Raw genomic sequence first — 21,874 nt, 5'->3', positions numbered from 1 at the left:
GGAGCGGACTACTCTGGCTCCGGACTGGAGCCGCTGACCGGAGCTGAACTGTGCACTGGTGGAGCGGACTGCTCTGGCTCCGGAGTGGAGCAGCTGACCGGAGCTGGAGCAGTCACCGGTGGAACGGGCACGGGCCGTTCAAGGCACACTTAATCAGCATGTCTACCACAGCATTCTGCAGTGATACACCATCCCATCTGGTTTGGGCTTAGTGGGACTATCATTTATTTTTCAACAGGACAATGACCCAACACACCTCCAGGCTGTGTAAGGGCTATTTTACCAAGAAGGAGAGTGATGGAGTGCTGCATCAGATGACCTGGCCTCCACAATCCCCCGGGATGGCGTATCGCTGCAGAATCCTGTGGTAGACATGCTGGTTAAGCGTGCCTTGAATTCTAAATAAATCACAGACAGTGTCACCAGCAAAGCAACCCCACACCTCCTCCTCCATGCTTCACGGTGGGAACTACACATGCAGGGATCATCCGTTCCCCTAATCTGCGTCTCACATAGACACAGCAGTTGGAACCAAAAACCTCATATTTGGACTCATCAGACCTAAGGACAGATTTCCACCGGTCTAATGTCCATTGCTCATGTTTCTTGGCCCAAGCAAGTCTCTTCTTATTATTGGTGTCCTTTAGTAGTGGTTTCTTTGTAGCAATTCAACCATGAAGGCCTGATTCACGCAGTCTCCTCTGAACAGTTGATATTGAGATGTGTCGGTTACTTTAACTCTGTGAAGCATTTATTTGGGCTGCAATTTCTGAGGCTGGTAACTCTATTGAACTTATCCTCTGCAGTAGAGGTAACTCTGGATCTTCCTTTCCTGTGGCGGTCCTCATGACAGCCAGTTTCATCATAGCGCTTGATGGTTTTTGCAACTGCATTTGAAGAAACATTCAAAGTTCTTTAAATGTTCCGTATTGACTGACCTTCATGTCTTAAAGTAATGATGGACTAAAGAAAAACCCTGGAATGAGTAGCTGTGTCCAAACCTTTGACTGGTAGTGTAGCTATTGCCAGACTGGTCATTGGAAATGTTGCTAAATGTGCAGGCTTAATTATAAACATAGTTTAGCTAAGTATACAGTCTAAATGCACCCCAAAAGTATGTATATGCATTGTAAAGGCAATTTTTAAGCGTGCAGCACTTAGTCTAGTCTGCAGTTGGCTTACTATGCACTGATGGTTGTTGAAAGCCACACTAGTTGAACATTTTTCTGTTTTAGTAATGGGTGGTCCTCTGTGGTCCTCTGTGACACCAGAGGCTCTCTCTCTGAGAAGGAATTGCATGTTTGTCCATAATGATAGACTTCAAGATGCCCTCTCTCTCTCACACACACTACTGCCATGCATTCTGATGTAGGCTATGTCTGGGTGAGAAGCAGGCAGAGCTTTCTGTGAACGACTTGATACACCCATGCAACCCTTATGTATGTGAATTAAATTCAGTCATCTAGCCAAAATCCCCTGAATTAAATTGCAGAGACAGCACAATACAGACGACAAAATACAATCAACTATATGAACCTGTCAAAAACAACAACACACAAGCCCCTTGGCTTCATGCTCGAAAACAAATTGACACAAATGACACGGTGAACACCAAATGCAACAAGGCTTAGCCAAAGCTACACCCTCGTGGTTAGTGCGGGTTGTGCTATCTAGGTCATTTCTCTACATACTATTGCATTGACACTTTTTATTGATCAGCAAAATTCAACATGCTGCTTAGTTGCTTGCAAATGGGGTTTTTTACTTTATAAGAAAAAAAAACGATTCGTGTATTTGAGGTAGTATCACCAGTGGGTTAGTAACATCGCGGTTCCGTGCTACTGGAAAACGACACCAATAAAGTGGGCAGTGGGACTGCCGGGGCAATATAACACTAACGTTACTTTACATAATCGTCATAGCTAGCTATGAGGATATGGTTGTTGGGTTATAGCACACTGCAAGCTAGCTAGATAGGTATTGTTGGTTTTGTTGTTCTGACTTTAACATGAAGCTGCATATGTATCCCTGAACCATCTCAAAGTTCGCTGTGACAACAAACAACTATACTGTATGACAGCAATTTATACATGTCACGTAAACAGTATTTCAACCGATAAAAACACTACGCTCACCTCCCGTGATCATGGAGCTCTCGACTGTAACATTATACTGCTGTAACAAGCTACATTGTCTTTCCCTTGCGCCAGCTCCCCCCACTGTCCTTGTTGAACAAAACCATTGACAACACATGCTTTTATATCTAAATACAACTCACTCTTGGGTATATACTATGTTGTAAATATTTGAAAATATGAATATAACGTTCAGTAATCCGGAAACTTACCAGCAGCTCCCGTTTCTTCAGCATCTTCCGTGAAATCCACTGTCGCTTCTCTCTGACGGACTGTCACCGGTGAGGTCAGCACGCTAGAAGCGTAGAGCTGTATTTTAATAATCTAAAACAGTTCCTCTCCTCGTCCCTTGCTCTCGTTCATTGACATCAGGTAACTTCACAGACGAAAGAAAAAAAAACATGTAGGCATCTCACATATTGCTTTCACATCTACTTTGTGTTTTAAAAACGTGAAACCTAGAACCGGAAGTGACGTTTGTTTATGTGTCTGTGCATTCTGCGGAGGGATATTATCTTCTTTTTTTATCTTACTGGATTTTACAGGAAATGTTACTTTCCTTCAGCTGTCAACTGAACCCACAGAACAAGCTACATCTCGACGCAAAATTTATATTTTTCTCAAATGGAGTCGTCTTAGCAAAATGCATGGGAATGACATATTAGAACCGATTGAGTTAGCTAGATGCTAACTAGCTACGAAGCCGAACAGTACTACGCCGCATCTCAACCATCTGGTAAACAATACCCCACTGTAATTTCATCAACGTCACGTGCATTTTGTGTTCGATTTGTATTGTAAGTATATCAAACTGCATGTACTTTTCGGTTGTTATGTATTGTTTTTCTTTGTTTAGTAAACTGACATTCATGCGCGTAACAATGGTAAGTTATTGCACTGTCATCATCACAGTGTACCGTCCTCACATGATGAAGCAATGCATATGACCCCATTTTCATGGCAGAGTAAGTAGCACTAAACGAGTTTGAAAGCAGCTAACTAGATAACAATTTGTATCCAGTACTGTAGGCACAGTTAGTGTTTACCTAGCTATGTTATTTACATTTAGACATACCGTTGTTGATAGCCCACCTCTGTGATTGCTCTCTGCAATTGTGTAGCAAATCCTCGCTGCTTCAGAAAGCTTTATTTAGTACATGATTTGTCATACATGGCTTTATTGTATGGGGAGTGTTTCTCGGCTAGGTTTATTGCTTAATTATAAGCCGGGTAGTTTGGATACTGGATGCTGATTGGCTAAAACAGCATTCAGCCGTGTGTATGTGAGACCTTATACCATGACATTTAGCCTTTTCACAATGAAAGCTGTGAGACCGTATACCACTGGTATGACAAAACATTTATTTTTGCTGCTCTAATTACGTTTGTAACCAGTTTATAATAGCAATAAGGCACCTCGGGGGTTTGTGGTATATGGCCAATATACCACGGCTAAGGGCTGTATCCAAGCACTCCGCATTGTGTCATGCTTAAGAACAGCCCTTATCCATGGTATATTGCCCATATACCACACCCCATCGGGCATTATTGCTTAATTATGCAATAGGTGTGAAATTACTTTAGGTTGTATTGGCTGATCTGATAGCCATCCGCGAACTGTTACAATCCTTGAATCTATTTTTGTTTTTCTTATTTTGGCAAACATTTGACTATTCATGTCTATGTCAAACCAGGACCCGGGTCAGAGTGTATCAGAACCATGGGGAATCAGCTGGCAGGGATCGCTCCCGCCCAGATTCTATCTGTCGACAGCTACTTCTCTGATATCCATGATCACGAGTATGACAAGAGCCTGGGCAGCACGCGCTTCTTCAAGGTGGCACGCGCCAAGCACAGGGAAGGCCTGGTGGTGGTGAAGGTGTTTGCCATCCAGGACCCATCTCTACCTCTCACCAGCTACAAGCAGGAGCTGGAGGAGCTAAAGATCAGACTACATTCCTGCCAGAACTGCCTGCCCTTCCAGAAGGCCTCCCTCACTGAGAAAGCAGCCATCCTCTTCCGCCAGTATGTCCGGGACAACTTGTATGATCGCATCAGCACGCGGCCCTTCCTCAACAATGTAGAGAAGCGCTGGCTAGCCTTCCAGATCCTCACCGCCGTAGACCAGGCGCACAAATCGGGCGTGCGCCACGGTGACATTAAGACCGAGAACGTGATGGTGACCAGCTGGAACTGGGTGCTGCTCACAGACTTTGCCAGCTTCAAGCCCACTTATCTGCCCGAGGACAACCCAGCTGACTTTAATTACTTCTTTGACACATCTCGACGGAGGACATGTTACATCGCCCCCGAGAGGTTTGTGGATGGGAGTATGTTCACCACAGACAGTGACCAGAATACCCCTCTGGTGGACCTCACCAGCAACAGCCAGAGGAGCAGGGGAGAGCTCAAACAGGCCATGGATATCTTCTCAGCAGGTAACTTTCAGAGCTGAAACATATAGATATTTTCTGTTCAGGGGCAATAAAGAGAGATAGGTGGATGCCATGGACTCGTCCAATTTACTAGTAGTTGTAGGTTCAACATTGAGTGTTTAATCATCTAATGTACATTCCCCTTCCCTGACTGTTATTTCATGTGTTTTTCAGGTTGTGTGATCGCAGAACTCTTCACAGAGGGAGTACCACTGTTCGATCTCTCCCAACTTCTGGCGTATCGCAAAGGACACTTCCAGACAGAGCACGTTCTCATGAAAATAGAAGACTGTTACATCAGAGAGCTAGTAATAGTCAATATGTTTTGTTTTTACATGAAGACGTTCTTGTGAAATACTAAATTCATCCTGAGCACCAATTCTTAAGTGTACCGCTGTCTCCTGGTAACCACCAAAACTCTCTTTTCACCTCCTAGGTGGCCCAGATGGTGCAGCGGGAGCCGGAGAAGCGTCTAACTGCGGAGGAGTACCTGAAGCAGCAGAGAGGTAATGCCTTCCCAGACATCTTCTACACCTTCCTGCAGCCCTACATGGCCCAGTTTGCCAAGGAGACCTTCCAGTCGGCAGACGAGCGTGTGCTGGTCATCCGCAAGGACCTGGACAACATCCTCCATAACCTCCGCGGGGGAGGGCCAGGCGGGTCCTCGGAGAAGCCTGAGAAGGGGGACCAGGAGTCGGGTGTGGTGTCGGCCAAGGAGGAGCAGGGCCTGGTGGTGCTGGTGTCTGTCATCACCTCCTGCCTCCAGACGCTGCGTTCCTGCGACTCCAAGCTGGCGGCTCTGGAGCTGGTGCTGCATCTGGCGGGCCGCCTCAGGGTGGAGACGCTGCTGGACCGCATCACGCCATACCTGCTGCACTTCTGCAGCGACCCGGCGCCGCGGGTTAGGGCCCAGGCTGTGCACACCCTAGCCAAGGTGCTGGCACTGGTGAAGGAGGTTCCCCGTAACGATGTCAACATCTACCCCGAGTACATCCTGCCAGGCATTGCCCACCTGGCGCAGGACGATGCCACCATCGTCAGGCTGGCATACGCAGGTCAGTTGGGTTGACAATGACTACGGGTCGCTCTAAATATGATTACACACCTAATAGTCCAAAGGTTGACAGTGTTTATGTTGTTTGTAATGCCTAGTCATTCCCCCCTCTCCTTTTCTCAGAGAACATAGCCCACCTGGCTGAGACAGCTTTGCGGTTTTTAGAGCTTGTTCAGGAGAATAACCTGAATATGGAGCACGACTTGAACGGAGAGGACACAGAGGAGACCCTTCATCCCAACGAGAACTACGACTCTGGTAATTTTAAGGCCTCCTCTCTCTCAAATATCAGCTCGGAGGTAGAGCTCCCTATATTCTGTTCTGACTTCCTGTTCCTCCTGACAGAGCTGCAGGCGCTGCATGAGATGGTACAGCAGAAGGTGGTTACGTTACTGAGCGACTCAGAGAACATCGTCAAGCAGTCTCTGATGGAGAACGGCATCACGCGGCTCTGTGTGTTCTTCGGCCGGCAGAAGGCCAACGACGTGCTCCTGTCCCACATGATCACCTTCCTGAATGACAAGAATGACTGGCACCTCCGGGGAGCCTTCTTCGACAGCATCGTGGGTAAGGGGCAGGACTGTGCCACAGACACGGTGCCCACACTTAGTCACTCAAATACGCTAATGGACAAAGCTGGATGTGTACATGCAGGAAGTCTCATTGATACAGACATAGAATGTATTTTCTCTCCATTGACCCCTGTCTTTCTCTTTGCGCTCTCTTCTGCCTCCCCCCTCCCTCTTGGTCTCTGTCTTTTACTTTTCTCTTTTACTCTCTCTCTCCCTCTTTTTACATCTCTCCCTCTCTCTCTCCCTCTCTTTACATCTCTCCCTCTCTCTCTCTCCCTCTCTTTACATCTCTCCCTCTCTCTCTCTCCCTCTCTTTACATCTCTCCCTCTCTCTCTCCCTCTCTTTACATCTCTCCCTCTCTTTACATCTCTCTCTCCCTCTTTCCATCTCTCTCTCTCTCTCCCTCTTTACATCGCTCTCTCCCTCTTTCCATCTCTCTCTCTCCCTCTCTTTCCATCTCCCCCTCTCTTTCAATCTCTCCCTCTCTCTCCCTCTCTTTCCATCTCTCTCTCTCTCTCTCTCCCTCTCTTTCCATCTCTCTCTCCCTCTCTTTCCATCTCTCTCTCCCTCTCTTTCCATCTCTCTCTCTCCTCTCTTTCCATCTCTCCCTCTCTTTCCATCTCTCCCTCTCTCTCCAATTCCTCCAGGTGTGGCGGCGTACGTGGGCTGGCAGAGCTCGTCCATCCTGAAGCCCCTCCTGCAGCAGGGTCTGAGTGATGCGGAGGAGTTTGTCATCTACAAGGCCCTCAACGCTCTCACCTGCATGTGCCAGCTGGGCCTGCTGCAGAAACCACACATCTACGAGTTTGTCAGTGACATCGGTGAGAGAGGGTAGAGAGGGGTTTAGAGACGGCAGTGGAAGGAGAGTGTTATTACTATTTGGCCATGTAAAAAGGCACTTTTTGTGATGAACTTTTCCCCCCTTATTTTGAAAAGCCCCATTCCTGTGCCACCCCAACCTGTGGATCCGCTACGGGGCGGTGGGCTTTATTACTGTGGTGGCCCAGCACCTCAACATAGCAGACGTCTACTGCAAACTGATGCCTCACCTCAACCCCTTCATCACCCAGCCCATCATACAGGTAGGACTTCCACACACGCTCACTTACCACCTTCGTGTGTAACACATTGAAAGAATCTCCCAGACTCGTATTAAATTATGTTATACTGTGCTATGTTATGGTGTGCTGTACTGTGCTATGCTGTGTTAAATGAGGCTGTTTCCTCTCAGATCGATAAAGAGATAGTGCTGCTGAGTGTGCTGAAGGAGCCAGTGAGCCGCTCCATCTTCGACTACTCCCTGCGCTCCAAAGACATCGGCAGCCTCTTCCGCCACCTGCTGCTGCGGCAGAAGAAGCGCAGGGGCTCACTCCCAGAATGCCCCATTCCGGAGGACCCCGCCATCGCCCAGCTGCTTAAGAAACTGCTCTCGCAGGTCAGAGGGCGGGGGTGATGTGTCTCAATGTGACATGGATGGGAAATGTATGTTCCCCATATAATGCACAACTTTTGACCGTTATTGTTATGATGATGATCGACGATGATGATGATGATGATGATAATTGTTTATTCTAGGGGATGACAGAGGCTGAAGAGGACAAGCTGCTAGCACTGAAGGACTTCATGCTCAAGTCCAACAAGGCCAAGGCCAACATGGGAGACCAGAGCCACCTGGGGGAGGCGGTCCAGAGTGGGGTCATTGACCTGGCCACGCTGGGCATCATGGGACGTCAGGTGGACCTGGTCAAACCCAAACAGGAGGTCGAGGACAAGCGAGGTAGGGACGCCACTGCCACCTGCTGGTCAAAGTACACCCCTGTAATAGCAGAGAGGGTGACACAAACCCAAAGGCTGCATTTACACAGACAGCCCAATTCTGATCTTTTGGGCAATTTTTGTCAAAAGTGCTAATCTGATTGGTCAAAAGACGAATTAATGATTGTAAAAAATTATTGGAAATGGGCTGCCTGTGTAAACACAGCCAAATTGACCCTTAGCCTTAAGACACTTGTGTGTATAGACACTGAAAGGATTGGATAGGTTGATATTATAGTTGATATATTCTCACCATGTTTGATGTCAATTACTTGTCGTTTATCTGTTTGCAGACTTCATCGCCACAGCATCTGGTATATTGCTGGTGTAGTTTATCCTGTAATGATGTGCATAACAAATAATCCCATCCAGACATAATTTCCCCCAGATTACCCACATCGCCTCATTACATTTAATTCATTTGATGGGTTAAACTGCATAGTTTTCACATTTTCTCATGACCTCTCTAGCTGTCTACACACGACAGAGCAGTACATGTTAGTGTTCAGCACATACACATCTCCTTTTCCCTGTAGTCAAATAAAATGTCAGACTGGCCTTGAGTTCTGTTAACATACCAGGCAGACTCCCCTTAGGGGCATCAAGATTTGTTAAAAAGACATGTGTGCTCTCTGGCAGTAGTGTAAACAATGGATCTAAGGCCCTTAGTCTGCTTAAGTATCACTATACCAGTTAAATCCCATATGGGTCTAGATATTAGATTCCATGGTATTGAATAGAAAGTATTTATTCAAGCACATACTGAAAGATTGTGTTGTGTATCTACGCCATAGGGATAACAGGTATATTAACATCTAACATCTTTTGGCGTTTTGGAGTGTTTTTTCATAGACACTGTTAGTAGCTTGTCTGACACAACTTACCGTGGGCTAAGAGTGACTGTGTGTTGCAGCTGGTATGTTTCAATCGCATGGAACTGTCCTTTTGGAGTGTTGGACTGCTGCTGGTGACTAATTTAACTACTCACCCTAACATGTCCTGTTATTAGCATATCTCCCAGCTCCAACTGCTTTGTGTAGTCTGGTGGTCTTAAAACCTGTTGTATCTGCATTGGCCTTCAACTCCTTTAACGCCTGCCATCTCCCATTAGTATTTTCATTAGATGTTAGAAACCGTAGTGCCTTCTCCATGGCTTATTGGAATAGCTGAAAATAGGTAGGCCCCTTCAACTTAATGACTATTCAATCCAACGGTCCCCAAGCTTTTGACCTCCAGTGCTGAATGCTTCTTAACTAGTGTTTCTTAGCTTTTTCTTGGGTTTTTTCTCTCTCGCTTCAGCACGGAAACACACCAAACAGGACTCAAACATGAATGAAGAGTGGAAGAGCATGTTTGGCTCTCAGGAGCCAGCGGCTACAGCACCACAGCCCCCGACGGTACATAACGGGTTAACCTATGATGTCTGTTAGGAATGGGGGGGGGGAAGCGAGGGTTGATTGATAGATATACTAAGTGATTGATTTAATAGCCTGGTCCAGTCTGGTAGTCTACTTCTATCTCTGTGTACTCCACCAGGTGCCTGAAGGGGCGGGGACTCAGACCAGGAAGAGCACAGCCTCCCCTGGTGTCCCTGTGGGGCAGTCTGCAGGTGCAGTCTCCACCTACCAGCGTCGTCTCAACACGTGCAAGGCGGAACTTCAACATCTGGTGCAGCAGAAGAGGGAGCAGTGCAGCGCAGAGCGCATGGCCAAGCAGATGATGGAGAGCGCTGAATGGGAGAGCCGTCCGCCTCCGCCAGGTAAAGTAGTGCCACTGACACAACATAGGCTAGGCCATAATCACTCCACAAGTGATTATTCTTTGCTCATTGTATTATTGAATATACCACTAGGGGTGTGTTTCTTGCCAATTTGGATTAAGCACAGCAGAAATGTCAACAAGCAGTAGGGTTAGTCAGGGCCCGTCCACATTGTGTTGTTGTTTTGTTCTGCAGGGTGGCACCCTAAGGGTCTTCTAGTGGCCCACCTCCATGAGCACAAGTCTGCTGTCAACCGTATCCGTGTGTCAGACGAGCACTCCATCTTCGCCACGGCCTCCAACGACGGCACCGTCAAGGTCTGGGACAGCCAGAAGATGGAGGGAAAAACCACCACCACCAGGTATGCTAACCAAGTAGTAACCAATAACCAACCAGTTAACCAAGTAGTAACCAACAACCAACCAGTTAACCAAGTACAGTGAGGGGAAAACGTATTTGATCCCCTGCTGATTTTGTACATTTGCCCACTGACAAAGAAATGATCACTCTATAATTTTAATGGTAGGTTTATTTCAACAGTGAGAGACAGAATAACAACAAAGAAATCCAGAATAACGCATGTCAAAAATGTTATAAATTGATTTGCATTTTAATGAGGGAAATAAGTATTTGACCACCTCTCAATCAGACAGATTTCTGGCTCCCAGGTGTCTTTTATACAGGTAACGACCTGAGATTAGGAGCACACTCTTAAAGGGAGTGCTCCTAATCTCAGTTTGTTACCTGTATAAAAGACACCTGTCCACAGAAGCGATCAATCAATCAGATTCCAAACTCTCCACCATGGCCAAGACCAAAGAGCTCTCCAAGGATGTCAGGGACAAGATTGTAGACCTACACAAGGCTGGAATGGGCTACAAGACCATCGCCAAGCAGCTTTGCGAGAAGGTGACAACAGTTGGTGCGATTATTCGCAAATGGAAGAAACACTAAATAACTGTCAATCTCCCTCGGCCTGGGGCTCCATGCAAGATCTCACCTCGTGGAGTTACAATGATCATGAGAACGGTGAGGAATCAGCCCAGAACTACATGGGAGGATCTTGTCAATGATCTCAAGGTAGCTGGGACCATAGTCACCAAGAAAACAATTGGTAACATACTACTCCATGAAGGACTGAAATCCTGCAGCGCCCGCAAGGTCCCCATGCTCAAGAAAGCACATATACATGCCCATCTGAAGTTTGCCAATGAACATCTGAATGATTCAGAGGAGAACTGGGTGAAAGTGTTGTGGTCAGATGAGACCAAAATGGAACTCTTTGGCATCAACTCAACTCGCCGTGTTTGGAGGAGGAGGAATGCTGCCTATGACCCCAAGAACACCATCCCCACCGTCAAACATGGAGGTGGAAACATTATGCTTTGGGGGTGTTTTTCTGCTAAGGGGACAGGACAACTTCACCGCATCAAAGGGACGGGGCCATGTACTGTCAAATCTTGGGTGAGAACCTCCTTCCCTCAGCCAAGGCATTGAAAATGGGTTGTGGATGGGTATTCCAGCATGACAATGACCCAAAACACACAGCCAAGGCAACAAAGGAGTGGCTCAAGAAGAAGCACATTAAGGTCCTGGAGTGGCCTAGCCAGTCTCCAGACCTTAATTCCATAGAAAATCTGTGGAGGGAGCTGAAGGGTCGAGTTGCCAAACGTCAGCCTCGAAACCTTAATGACTTGGAGAAGATCTGCAAAGAGGAGTGGGACAAAATCCCTCCTGAGATGTGTGCAAACCTGGTGGCCAACTACAAGAAACGTCTGACCTCTATGATTGCCAACAAGGGTTTTGCCACCAAGTACCGTACTAAGTCATGTTTTGCAGAGGGGTCAAATACTTATTTCCCTCATTAAAATGCAAATCAATTTATAACATTTTTGACATGCGTTTTTCTGGATTTTTGTTGTTGTTATTCTGTCTCTCACTGTTCAAATAAACCTACCATTAAAATTATAGACTGATCATGTCTTTGTCAGTGGGCAAACATACAAAATCAGCAGGGGACCAAATACCTTTTTCCCTCACTGTAGTAACCAACAACCAACCAGTTAACCAAGTAGTTGTGGTTGCCTCCCCTATTTTTAGTTGAATGAGAGAGAGAAGAGAGAATGTTTTTTCAACAGTACAAGTGGCAGCAACATGCTGAATTGTGAGTGCAAAAAAATGATGTTCATCAACTGTTCAGCAGGTGAAGCATGGTTGGGATGGCGCTGCAACCGAAACGCTCAGTCCTGCAGTGGATGAGCTCCAGTTTAGCTAAAGCTGGAATCCGTAGCGGTGAAACTGACACGTCCGTTCGCGATATTACAACAACAAAGACGTTACTTCAAACAACAAACATCGTTTTTTCCCCCTCGGAGATCATTGAATGTCATTGAACGCGCGATAGAACAGCAGATTATGAACTATGATTTTTGTTTACCACGATGCAGGATGCTCCTTTGCCACATTTCAAAAAACAATAACAAATGCGCCTGCGGCCACCAGTGGCTCTGTTTCACCTTATGCAGATCTCAGCTTTAAGGAGTGGTTCTGGTGTAGACTTAGACCATCATTGGGGTGGGAGCATATGGCAGAAGGGATCGTATTTTAGAAGTGATCTTACAAAGGATCTCAAGACTTTCTCAGCATGTGTAGAGTGATGGTAGGTCCAGATTGGTGTGTAAAGTGATGGTAGGTCCAGATTGGTGTGTAAAGTGATGGTAGGTCCAGATTGGTGTGTGTGTAGATGGTAGGTCCAGATTGGTGTGTAAAGTGATGGTTGGTCCAGACTGGTGTGTGTAGTGATGGTAGGTCCAGACTGGTGTGTGTAGTGATGGTAGGTCCAGACTGGTGTGTGTAGTTATGGTAGGTCCAGATTGGTGTGTGTAGTGATGGTAGGTCCAGATTGGTGTGTGTAGTGATGGTAGGTCCAGATTGGTGCATTCATCTGAGTAGGTGTTGTGTAAGTGTACCCATTAAAGCCCACTTCCATCTTTAGATTGTTTAATGTTTCAACTAATTAATCTGGTTGTTATATCCATAACTTTTTATTCTAAGCCAATCAGATGTTTTGTTGACCGTTATGTGTAAATTCCCGCTAGTGGACAATTTCAAGCTGCAAAATAACTTTGGTGTTGAGGCTAGCCTCAGATATACACATTTCCCAGATATTTTTAGTACCTCTCACATCATTTTACATAAAGTATGATCACTTAAGAGATTCATGTGCTGATATATGCACATGATAGCATATTTCATGAGCATTCATTACTATTTCTTGCCATTTTTAAAATGTTTTTTTTTTTTTAATGCTAGCAGTCATGCCTGCATTTCACAGTCAAACAGTAGCAACATCATTTGGTGAACTACAACAAGATAATAGATTTCAGACATTCAAAGCTTATATTTTTAAATCCATTTTATCTTATTTTACTGTTACATTAACCTAGCGTTGTTATACATAGATGCAAATGTTACATTTATCTCAGGTGGGCTTAAAGGGTACAGTAGCACAAAAAGCACTCTCTCTATACAGAATGTAAATTACTAAAAATATATATTGTTCAATATAATCAATACTAACTTTGCATAATATTGTAGTCTATAGTGTATATTTATACCCAAAACCATTGGTCTCCAAATATTTGATGAGTAGACTTTGCTATTTTGTCTTTCACCATAAACCACTGTTCCAATTAAGCCCGGTATGCTCCTATTAACCCCGGTTTGCATTGATACACATGGGGATAGGGTGTTGATATCCCTAATATTCAATGAACATGAGCATAAATATATTTAAGATTTAAGTTGATTAAAACACACAAACTACAGTTATGCATATTGTGTATCTAGCCATGGTGCCTTTACCAAGATGAGAAACAATTAGGAACAATTAGAAACCTCTGTACTCTCTCCAAGACGTTTGGAGTGGACAGGAAGTCATTGATGCAGAGAGAATAGAATAAGACCAGGGTTGAGGGGTATCAGGGGTAGAAGACCTGCAAGTGGTGGACAAAAATGCTAACAAATGAGGGACAAGAAGATTACTATTGGGCGACTACTTCTGCACTTTCGGGTGGGAGCATTGTCATTTTGTTGTCTTTCATTCATCCAGGTGATTCCGTTTTTCATTCATCCAGGTGATTCCATCTGTTATGGGTGCTACATCCATTGCTGATCAGTTTATTTTAATAACTTTATGGGAGATTAATATAATCTAATTTTACATAAGAAATGTCTGTTTGGAAGTTTTGAATATTTTGGAAATGAATTAAAATGTATTATTTTAGAGGTGGGCTAATTTGGAACACCCATGGCTTAAAGGGTACACTCAATACCCATTAAGCCCAGTCCGGACTTTGCACATCATTTATAAAAATTTGTATGTATTATATATATATATTTTTTTAAGTAAAACTTCACATGAGAGATTCATCTTTCATGTTATCTCCACTGTTTGTATAGAAAATGAGGGCAGTATATGTTAGAAATGTCTAAACTTAGATTGTGGTGGGCTTAATAGGGACACACCCTAGTTTAGCTGAGTAGGTGGTGAATACCGTTACCAGGATATAGGAGGTGGATACCGTTACCAGGATATAGGTGGTGAATACCGTTACCAGGATATAGGAGGTGGATACCGTTACCAGGATATAGGAGGTGAATACCGTTACCAGGATATAGGAGGTGAATACCGTTACCAGGATATAGGAGGTGAATACCGTTACCAGGATATAGGAGGTGAATACCGTTACCAGGATATAGGAGGTGAATACCGTTACCAGGATATAGGAGGTGAATAGCGTTACCAGGATATAGGAGGTGAATAGCGTTACCAGGATATAGGAGGTGAATAGCGTTACCAGGATATAGGAGGTGAATAGCGTTACCAGGATATAGGAGGTGAATAGCGTTACCAGGATATAGGAGGTGAATAGCGTTACCAGGATATAGGAGGTGAATAGCGTTACCAGGATATAGGAGGTGAATAGCGTTACCAGGATATAGGAGGTGAATAGCGTTACCAGGATATAGGAGGTGAATAGCGTTACCAGGATATAGGAGGTGAATAGCGTTACCAGGATATAGGAGGTGAATAGCGTTACCAGGATATAGGAGGTGAATACCGTTACCAGGATATAGGAGGTGAATACCGTTACCAGGATATAGGAGGTGAATACCGTTACCAGGATATAGGAGGTGAATACCGTTACCAGGATATAGGAGGTGAATACCGTTACCAGGATATAGGAGGTGAATACCGTTACCAGGATATAGGAGGTGAATACCGTTACCAGGATATAGGAGGTGAATACCGTTACCAGGATATAGGAGGTGAATACCGTTACCAGGATATAGGAGGTGAATACCGTTACCAGGATATAGGAGGTGAATACCGTTACCAGGATATAGGAGGTGAATACCGTTACCAGGATATAGGAGGTGAATACCGTTACCAGGATATAGGAGGTGGATACCGTTACCAGGATATAGGAGGTGGATACCGTTACCAGGATATAGGAGGTGAATACCGTTACCAGGATATAGGAGGTGAATACCGTTACCAGGATATAGGAGGTGAATACCGTTACCAGGATATAGGAGGTGAATACCCTTAGCAGGATATAGGAGGTGAATACCCTTAGCAGGATATAGGAGGTGAATACCCTTAGCAGGATATAGGTGGTGAATACCCTTACCAGGATATAGGTGGTGAATACCGTTACCAGGATATAGGTGGTGAATACCGTTACCAGGTCCTCTTTAGGTACAGTGCCTTCAGAAAGTATTCATACCCCTTGACTTTGACCACATTTTGTTGTGTTACAGCCTGAATTCAAAATGTATTAACAATATTTCGGCTCCACACAATACCCCATAATGACGAAGTCAAAACACGTTTTTTTGAGATTTTTGCCAATTTATTGAAAATGAAATACAGAAATATCTCATTTATATTTAACAAAAATATAAACACAACATGCAACAATTTCAAAGATTTTACTGAGTTACCGTTCATAGAAGGGAATCAGTCAATTGAAATACAGTGGGGAAAAAAAGTATTTAGTCAGCCACCAATTGTGCAAGTTCTCCCACTTAAAAAGATGAGAGAGGCCTGTAATTTTCATCATATGTACACGTCAACTATGAAAGACAAATTGAGATTTTTTTTTCCAGAAAATCACATTGTAGGATGTGTAATTAATTTATTTGCAAATTATGGTGGATAATAAGTATTTGGTCACCTACAAACAAGCAAGATTTCTGGTTCTCACAGACCTGTAACTTCTTCTTTAAGAGGCTCCTCTATCCTCCACTCGTTACCTGTATTAATGGCACCTGTTTGAACTTGTTATCAGTATAAAAGACACCTGTCCACAACCTCAAACAGTCACACTCCAAACTCCACTATGGCCAAGACCAAAGAGCTGTCAAAGGACACCAGAAACACAACTGTAGACCTGCACCAGGCTGGGAAGATTGAATCTGCAATAGGTAAGCAGCTTGGTTTGAAGAAATCAACTGTGGGAGCAATTATTAGGAAATGGAAGACATACAAGACCACTGATAATCTCCCTCGATCTGGGGCTCCACGCAAGATCTCACCCCGTGGGGTCAAAATGATCACAAGAACGGTGAGCAAAAATCCCAGAACCACACGGGGGGGACCTAGTGAATGACCTGCAGAGAGCTGGGACCAAAGTAACAAAGCCTACCATCAGTAACACACTACGCCGCCAGGGACTCAAATCCTGCAGTGCCAGACGTGTCCCCCTGCTTAAGCCAGTACATGTCCAGGCCCGTCTGAAGTTTGCTAGAGTGCATTTGGATGATCCAGAAGAGGATTGGGAGAATGTCATATGGTCAGATGAAACCAAAATATAACTTTTTGGTAAAAACTCAACTCGTCGTGTTTGGAGGACAAAGAATGCTGAGTTGCATCCAAAGAACACCATACCTACTGTGAAGCATGGGGGTGGAAACATCATGCTTTGGGGCTGTTTTTCTGCAAAGGGACCAGGACGACTGATCCGTGTAAAGGAAAGAATGAATGGGGCCATGTATCGTGAGATTTTGAGTGAAAACCTCCTTCCATCAGCAAGGGCATTGAAGATGAAACGTGGCTGGGTCTTTCAGCATGACAATGATCCCAAACACACCGCCCGGGCAACGAAGGAGTGGCTTCGTAAAAAGCATTTCAAGGTCCTGGAGTGGCCTAGCCAGTCTCCAGATCTCAACCCCATAGAAAATCTTTGGAGGTAGTTGAAAGTCCGTGTTGCCCAGCGACAGCCCCAAAACATCACTGCTCTAGAGGAGATCTGCATGGAGGAATGGGCCAAAATACCAGCAACAGTGTGTGAAAACCTTGTGAAGACTTACAGAAAACGTTTGACCTGTGTCATTGCCAACAAAGGGTATATAAGTATTGAGAAACTTTTGTTATTGACCAAATACTTATTTTCCACCAACATTTGCAAATAAATTCATTAAAAAATCCTTTAATGTGATTTCTGGATTTTTTTTCTCATTTTGTCTGTCATAGTTGACGTGTACCTATGATGAAAATTACAGGCCTCTCTCATCTTTTTAAGTGGGAGAACTTGCACAATTGGTGGCTGACTAAATACTTTTTTTCCCCACTGTACATTCATTAGGCCCTAATCTATGGATTTCACATGACTGGGCAGGGGCGCAGCCATGAGTGGGCCTGGGAGGGCATAGGCCCACCCACTAGGGAGCCAGGCCCAGCCAATCGGAATTCGTTTTTCCCCACAAAAGGGCTGTATTACAGACAGAAATATTCCTCAGCACTCAAGACTCAAGACATTTCAGCTTTTCATTTTGAATTAATTAAAACAAAATTCTAAAAACAGAATTCCACTTTGACATTATGGGGTATTGTGTGTTGGACAGTGACACAAAATCTTAATTTAATACATTTTAAATTCAGGCTGTATCACAACAAAATGTGGAAAAAGTCAAGGGGTGTGAATACTTTCTCAAGGTACTGTATATGTAGGTGTTTAAGGCGTCGGAGGAGGAACAGACATCAGCTCGCCTTTTCACAGATGTGCTCTACCGGTGTTGACCATCTTAGATTTCCTTGGAATGCACTCTGGATAAGAGCTTCGCTCTGGATAAGAGCGTCGCTCTGGATAAGAGCATCTGCTATAAATGACCAAAACGTTGATGGAAAAAGTAATGAACAACAGGCCTCAATCCAACCTGTGTGAATGTTTTGATGCTGTTTTATAGGTCAGTGCTGACGTACTCTCGCATCGGGGGCCACGTGAAGACGTTGACCTTCTGTCAGGGGTCACACTACCTGGCTGCTGCCTCAGACAACGGTTCCATCCAGCTCCTGGCCATTGAGGCCAACAAGCCTCCCAAATCACCCAAGGTTAACCCCTTTCAGACCAGGTATGTACTACCCATCAGGTGTTTATGATGCATAAAGATGGTTTTATTTACTGTAGTTTATATAATTATAATTATTATTTATTGGCATTATATAGCGCTTTTCTACGAACTGAGGTACTCCAAGCGCTTTACATAGTAAGGGGGAAAACTCACCTCATCCACCACCAATGGACTTGCAGTATCATGTAGTTATCATGATCATGCCGTATCATTTAGATGCCACAGTGTAATAATTAGTTAGTTATAACTACACAGTAACTGTTATATCGACTGTCCTCTCAGGTTCCTGGACCAGAAGGATGACGGCTGCGTGGTGGACGTCCACCATTTTAATTCTGGAGCCCAGTCTGTGCTGGCCTACGCCACGGTGAACGGCTCCCTGGTGGGCTGGGACCTGCGCTCCAACTCCAACGCCTGGACCCTCCGCCACGACCTCCGACTGGGCCTTATCACCTCCTTCACCGTGGACATGCACCAGTGCTGGCTCTGCCTAGGTACGTGGGTGTTGGTGTGAGCACGTGGGTGGATGTGGGTCGTGTGTGGTGCATGTCGTGTGTATGAAAAATGTAAATGAATTTAGTCTGAAAACCGTATTGTACTTAAACAGAGTTGTGACTTATCTGACATGCATTTATCAGGAGTCAACTGAATCCCATTCTGATTATTCCACACACAGGTACAAGCAGCGGCACTATGGCATGCTGGGACATGCGGTTCCAGCTCCCCATCTCAAACCACTCCCACCCTGCCCGAGCACGAATCAGACGGCTGCTCATGCACCCGCTCTACCAATCCTCCGTCATCGCTGGTGAGACTCGATGTCATCATATTTTTTATCTTTATTAACAAAACTCAACTTTTTGGGGTCTTTCTTTGAGGGGAAATTCAAACTATTATTTGTGTATTTTGTTGCTGTTTTGTAGCAGTCCAGGGCAACAATGAGGTATCCATGTGGGACATGGAGACTGGGGACAGGAAGTTCACGCTGTGGGCCAGCTCTGCTCCCCCTCTCTCAGAGATGCAGCCGTCCCCCCACAGTGTCCATGGGATCTACTGCAGCCCTGCAGACGGGAACCCCCTCCTCCTCACAGCCGGCTCCGACATGAGAATCAGGTATGGTTGCTATACTCTTGACTGGACTAACCATCCTTCTGATATATTTAACCCAGTTTTGACCACATATGTTTACCGGATGACATTTTAAGTTTGTGTTTGACGATGTGGCTTAGCCAAGAAGTGTGTTGGAATACGTTTGCTTTTTTTGTTGTGAGTTAAGTCTTTTTTCTATACTGTGTGTGTGTGTGTGTGTGTGTGTGTGTGTGTGTGTGTGTGTTTATTCCCAGGTTCTGGGACTTGGCCTACCCAGAGAGGTCCTACATCGTGGCAGGTGGAGCCAATGAACCGCTGCACTGTCCCTCAGTCCTCTACAGCCGCAAGATCATCGAGGGCACCGAGGTTGTACAGGTATGCCCTGATAGGACGGCGGCGGTGTATTCAGTGTATTCCTCTAAGCACCTGGTCCTACAATGAGGTGTTCAATACAGAATCTTTGTCGCCGGAGAGCAATTAATTTGCAGCATTATAAACCTGTATGACTAAGAAACAACAGACCGGTAGAGATTGACCTACATTCCCTGTCCTGTCATTCCCTGCAGGAGATCCACAGCAAACAGAAGAGTGGAGCCACAGAGGACACCCCGCGCAGGGGCCCCGAGTCCCTCCCCGTGGGCCACCATGACATCATCACTGACATCGCCACCTTCCAGACCACACAGGGCTTCATCGTCACTTCGTCCAGAGACGGCATCGTCAAAGTCTGGAAATAAACTGCCGCTTTCAGGCCCTCCCACTCTCGCTGCCACACACACACACACACACACACACAACCACACACTAGCCCTCAACATCTTCACCCCAGAGTTTTGATCTACTGTTGTAGACTTTTGTACATAGTATATTTTAAAGCTAATTAATATAAGAGAAGCTTCTAGAAATCCTGTCGCAAAATATGAGTAGATGTTAACACTTTGTTTGTAATGACATTCACTAAAGTCACAATTATGCAATGCCTGATATCTATTTGTTAAACTGCTCAAAAGCAACTGTTCAAGAAGTGTCAATAAAGTTTGGTATGATGAATGAACCCTTTATGAACTACTACTAAACTCAGCAAAAAAAGAAACGTCCCTTTTTCAGGACCCTGGCTTTCAAAGATCATTTGTAAAAATCCAAATAACTTCACAGATCTTCATTGTAAAGGGTTTAAACACTGTTTCCCATGCTTGTTCAATGAACCATAAACAATTAATGAACATACACATGTGGAACAGTCATTAAGACACTAACAACTTACAGATGGTAGGCAATTAAGGTCACGGTTATGAAAACGTAGGACACTAAAGAGGCCTTTCTACTGAAAAACACCAAAAGAAAGATGCCCAGGGTCCCTGTTCATCTGTGTGAACGTGCCTTAGGCATGCTGCAAGAAGGCATGAGGACTGCAGATGTGCCAGGGCAATACATTGCTGTACTGTGAGACGCCTAAGACAGCGCTACAGGGAGACAGGACTGACGGCTGATCGTCCTCACAGTGGCAGACCACGTGTAACAACATGATAGATTAATTATTAATGACTAATTATTACACCCTGAAACTGTGTATAATGTGTTAGAAATGTGTGAGTGTAGGACCAGTAAAGGCTATGGCATTGAGCCACTATTTAGCAATGTGAGTAAGAGTTAGGCCAGACAACAAAGGACAAGGAGAACTGTCTACAGACAACTGAGAAACTAAGATAAAGAGGCCTCCCAATTTAGGGAGGGGAGAAACTGTTATGAAAACATGGTGCAGAATATTGTGAGAACGGCAATAACTGAGTAATGCAGGGAGTAGGCTGTGTGTGTGTGTGTGTGTGTGTGTGTGTGTGTATGCATGTGTGTATATGTGTGTGTGAACTGATGGTCAGGAGAGCAGTTTTAGAGTGGAAAACTACAGCCCGCCTACAGAGGGGAGGGATTTTTTTGTATGAGTATAAAAGATGGACTCTGAAATTGTGATGGCAGAATTCTCAATGAATAAATATCTCTGACTATGCAGACTGGGACTCTGTCCGTTACTTAAATCCCAAAATACTTACAACCTTTTGGGAGACGCACAGAGACACTGAAATAGTTTGTTAAATAATTCACGTAACACAACACCTGCACAGGATCGGTACATCCGAACATCACACCTGCGGGACATGTACAGGATGGCAACAACAACTGCCTGAGTTACACCAGGAACGCACAATCCCTCCATCAGTGCTCAGACTGTTCGCAATAGGCTGAGAGAGGCTGGACTGAGGGCTTGTAGGCCTGTTGTAAGGCAGGTCCTCACCAGACATCACCGGCAACAACGTCGCCTATGGGCACAAACCCACCGTCGCTGGACCAGACAGGACTGGCAAAAAGTGCTCTTCACTGACGAGTCGCGGTTTTGTCTCACCAGGGGTGATGGTCGGATTCGCGTTTTATCGTCGAAGGAATGATCGTTACACCGAGGCCTGTACTCTGGAGCGGGATCGATTTGGAGGTGGAGGGTCCGTCATGGTCTGGGGCGGTGTGTCACAGCGTCATCGGACTGAGCTTGTTGTCATTGCAGGCAATCTCAACGCTGTGCGTTACAAGGAAGACATCCTCCTCC

General features: G+C 45.1%; 2 protein-coding genes across 5 annotated transcripts in view; one reads left to right on the top strand and one right to left on the bottom strand.

Moving 5' to 3' along the window:
- The window catches only part of LOC121543271 (calcium-transporting ATPase type 2C member 1), a 42,505-nt gene extending 39,063 nt beyond the window's left edge, over positions 1–3,442 (bottom strand). Inside the window, exons 1-2 of one of the 2 annotated variants that reach the window (XM_045225759.1) lie at positions 3,211–3,442; positions 2,348–2,511 (exon numbers count right to left, since the gene is read on the bottom strand). In XM_045225759.1, the coding sequence (XP_045081694.1) occupies positions 2,348–2,371 (24 nt within the window). In that variant the 5' untranslated portion in view covers positions 2,372–2,511; positions 3,211–3,442. Of the gene's footprint in view, positions 1–2,347; positions 2,535–3,210 lie in introns of those variants that run through there. The other variant, XM_045225755.1, reaches the window with a different exon arrangement.
- On the top strand, positions 2,818–20,332 carry LOC123492728 (phosphoinositide 3-kinase regulatory subunit 4-like). Of its 3 annotated transcripts, none has more exons than XM_045225753.1 (20): positions 2,818–2,932; positions 3,830–4,573; positions 4,745–4,878; positions 5,007–5,625; positions 5,748–5,882; positions 5,970–6,191; positions 6,845–7,018; positions 7,134–7,279; positions 7,429–7,632; positions 7,773–7,974; positions 8,306–8,326; positions 9,312–9,409; positions 9,549–9,771; positions 9,967–10,132; positions 18,025–18,189; positions 18,472–18,683; positions 18,866–18,997; positions 19,113–19,302; positions 19,533–19,653; positions 19,845–20,332. In XM_045225753.1, the coding sequence occupies exons 2-20, from the start codon at positions 3,856–3,858 to the stop codon at positions 20,013–20,015; spliced, it is 4,053 nt and encodes a 1,350-aa protein (XP_045081688.1). In that variant the 5' UTR covers positions 2,818–2,932; positions 3,830–3,855; the 3' UTR covers positions 20,016–20,332. The 3 variants fall into 3 exon arrangements, with proteins under 3 accessions (XP_045081688.1, XP_045081687.1, XP_045081679.1); XM_045225752.1 differs by lacking the exon at positions 2,818–2,932 and adding an exon at positions 3,053–3,100; XM_045225744.1 differs by lacking the exons at positions 2,818–2,932; positions 8,306–8,326.
- The last annotated feature ends 1,542 nt before the right edge of the window (positions 20,333–21,874 follow it).

The sequence above is a fragment of the Coregonus clupeaformis genome, chromosome 2 (assembly GCF_020615455.1).
Source record: "Coregonus clupeaformis isolate EN_2021a chromosome 2, ASM2061545v1, whole genome shotgun sequence".
Lineage (NCBI taxonomy): Eukaryota > Metazoa > Chordata > Actinopteri > Salmoniformes > Salmonidae > Coregonus > Coregonus clupeaformis.
Note: the sequence above shows the minus strand (reverse complement) of the source record. Positions and strands in the feature narration are given on the sequence as shown.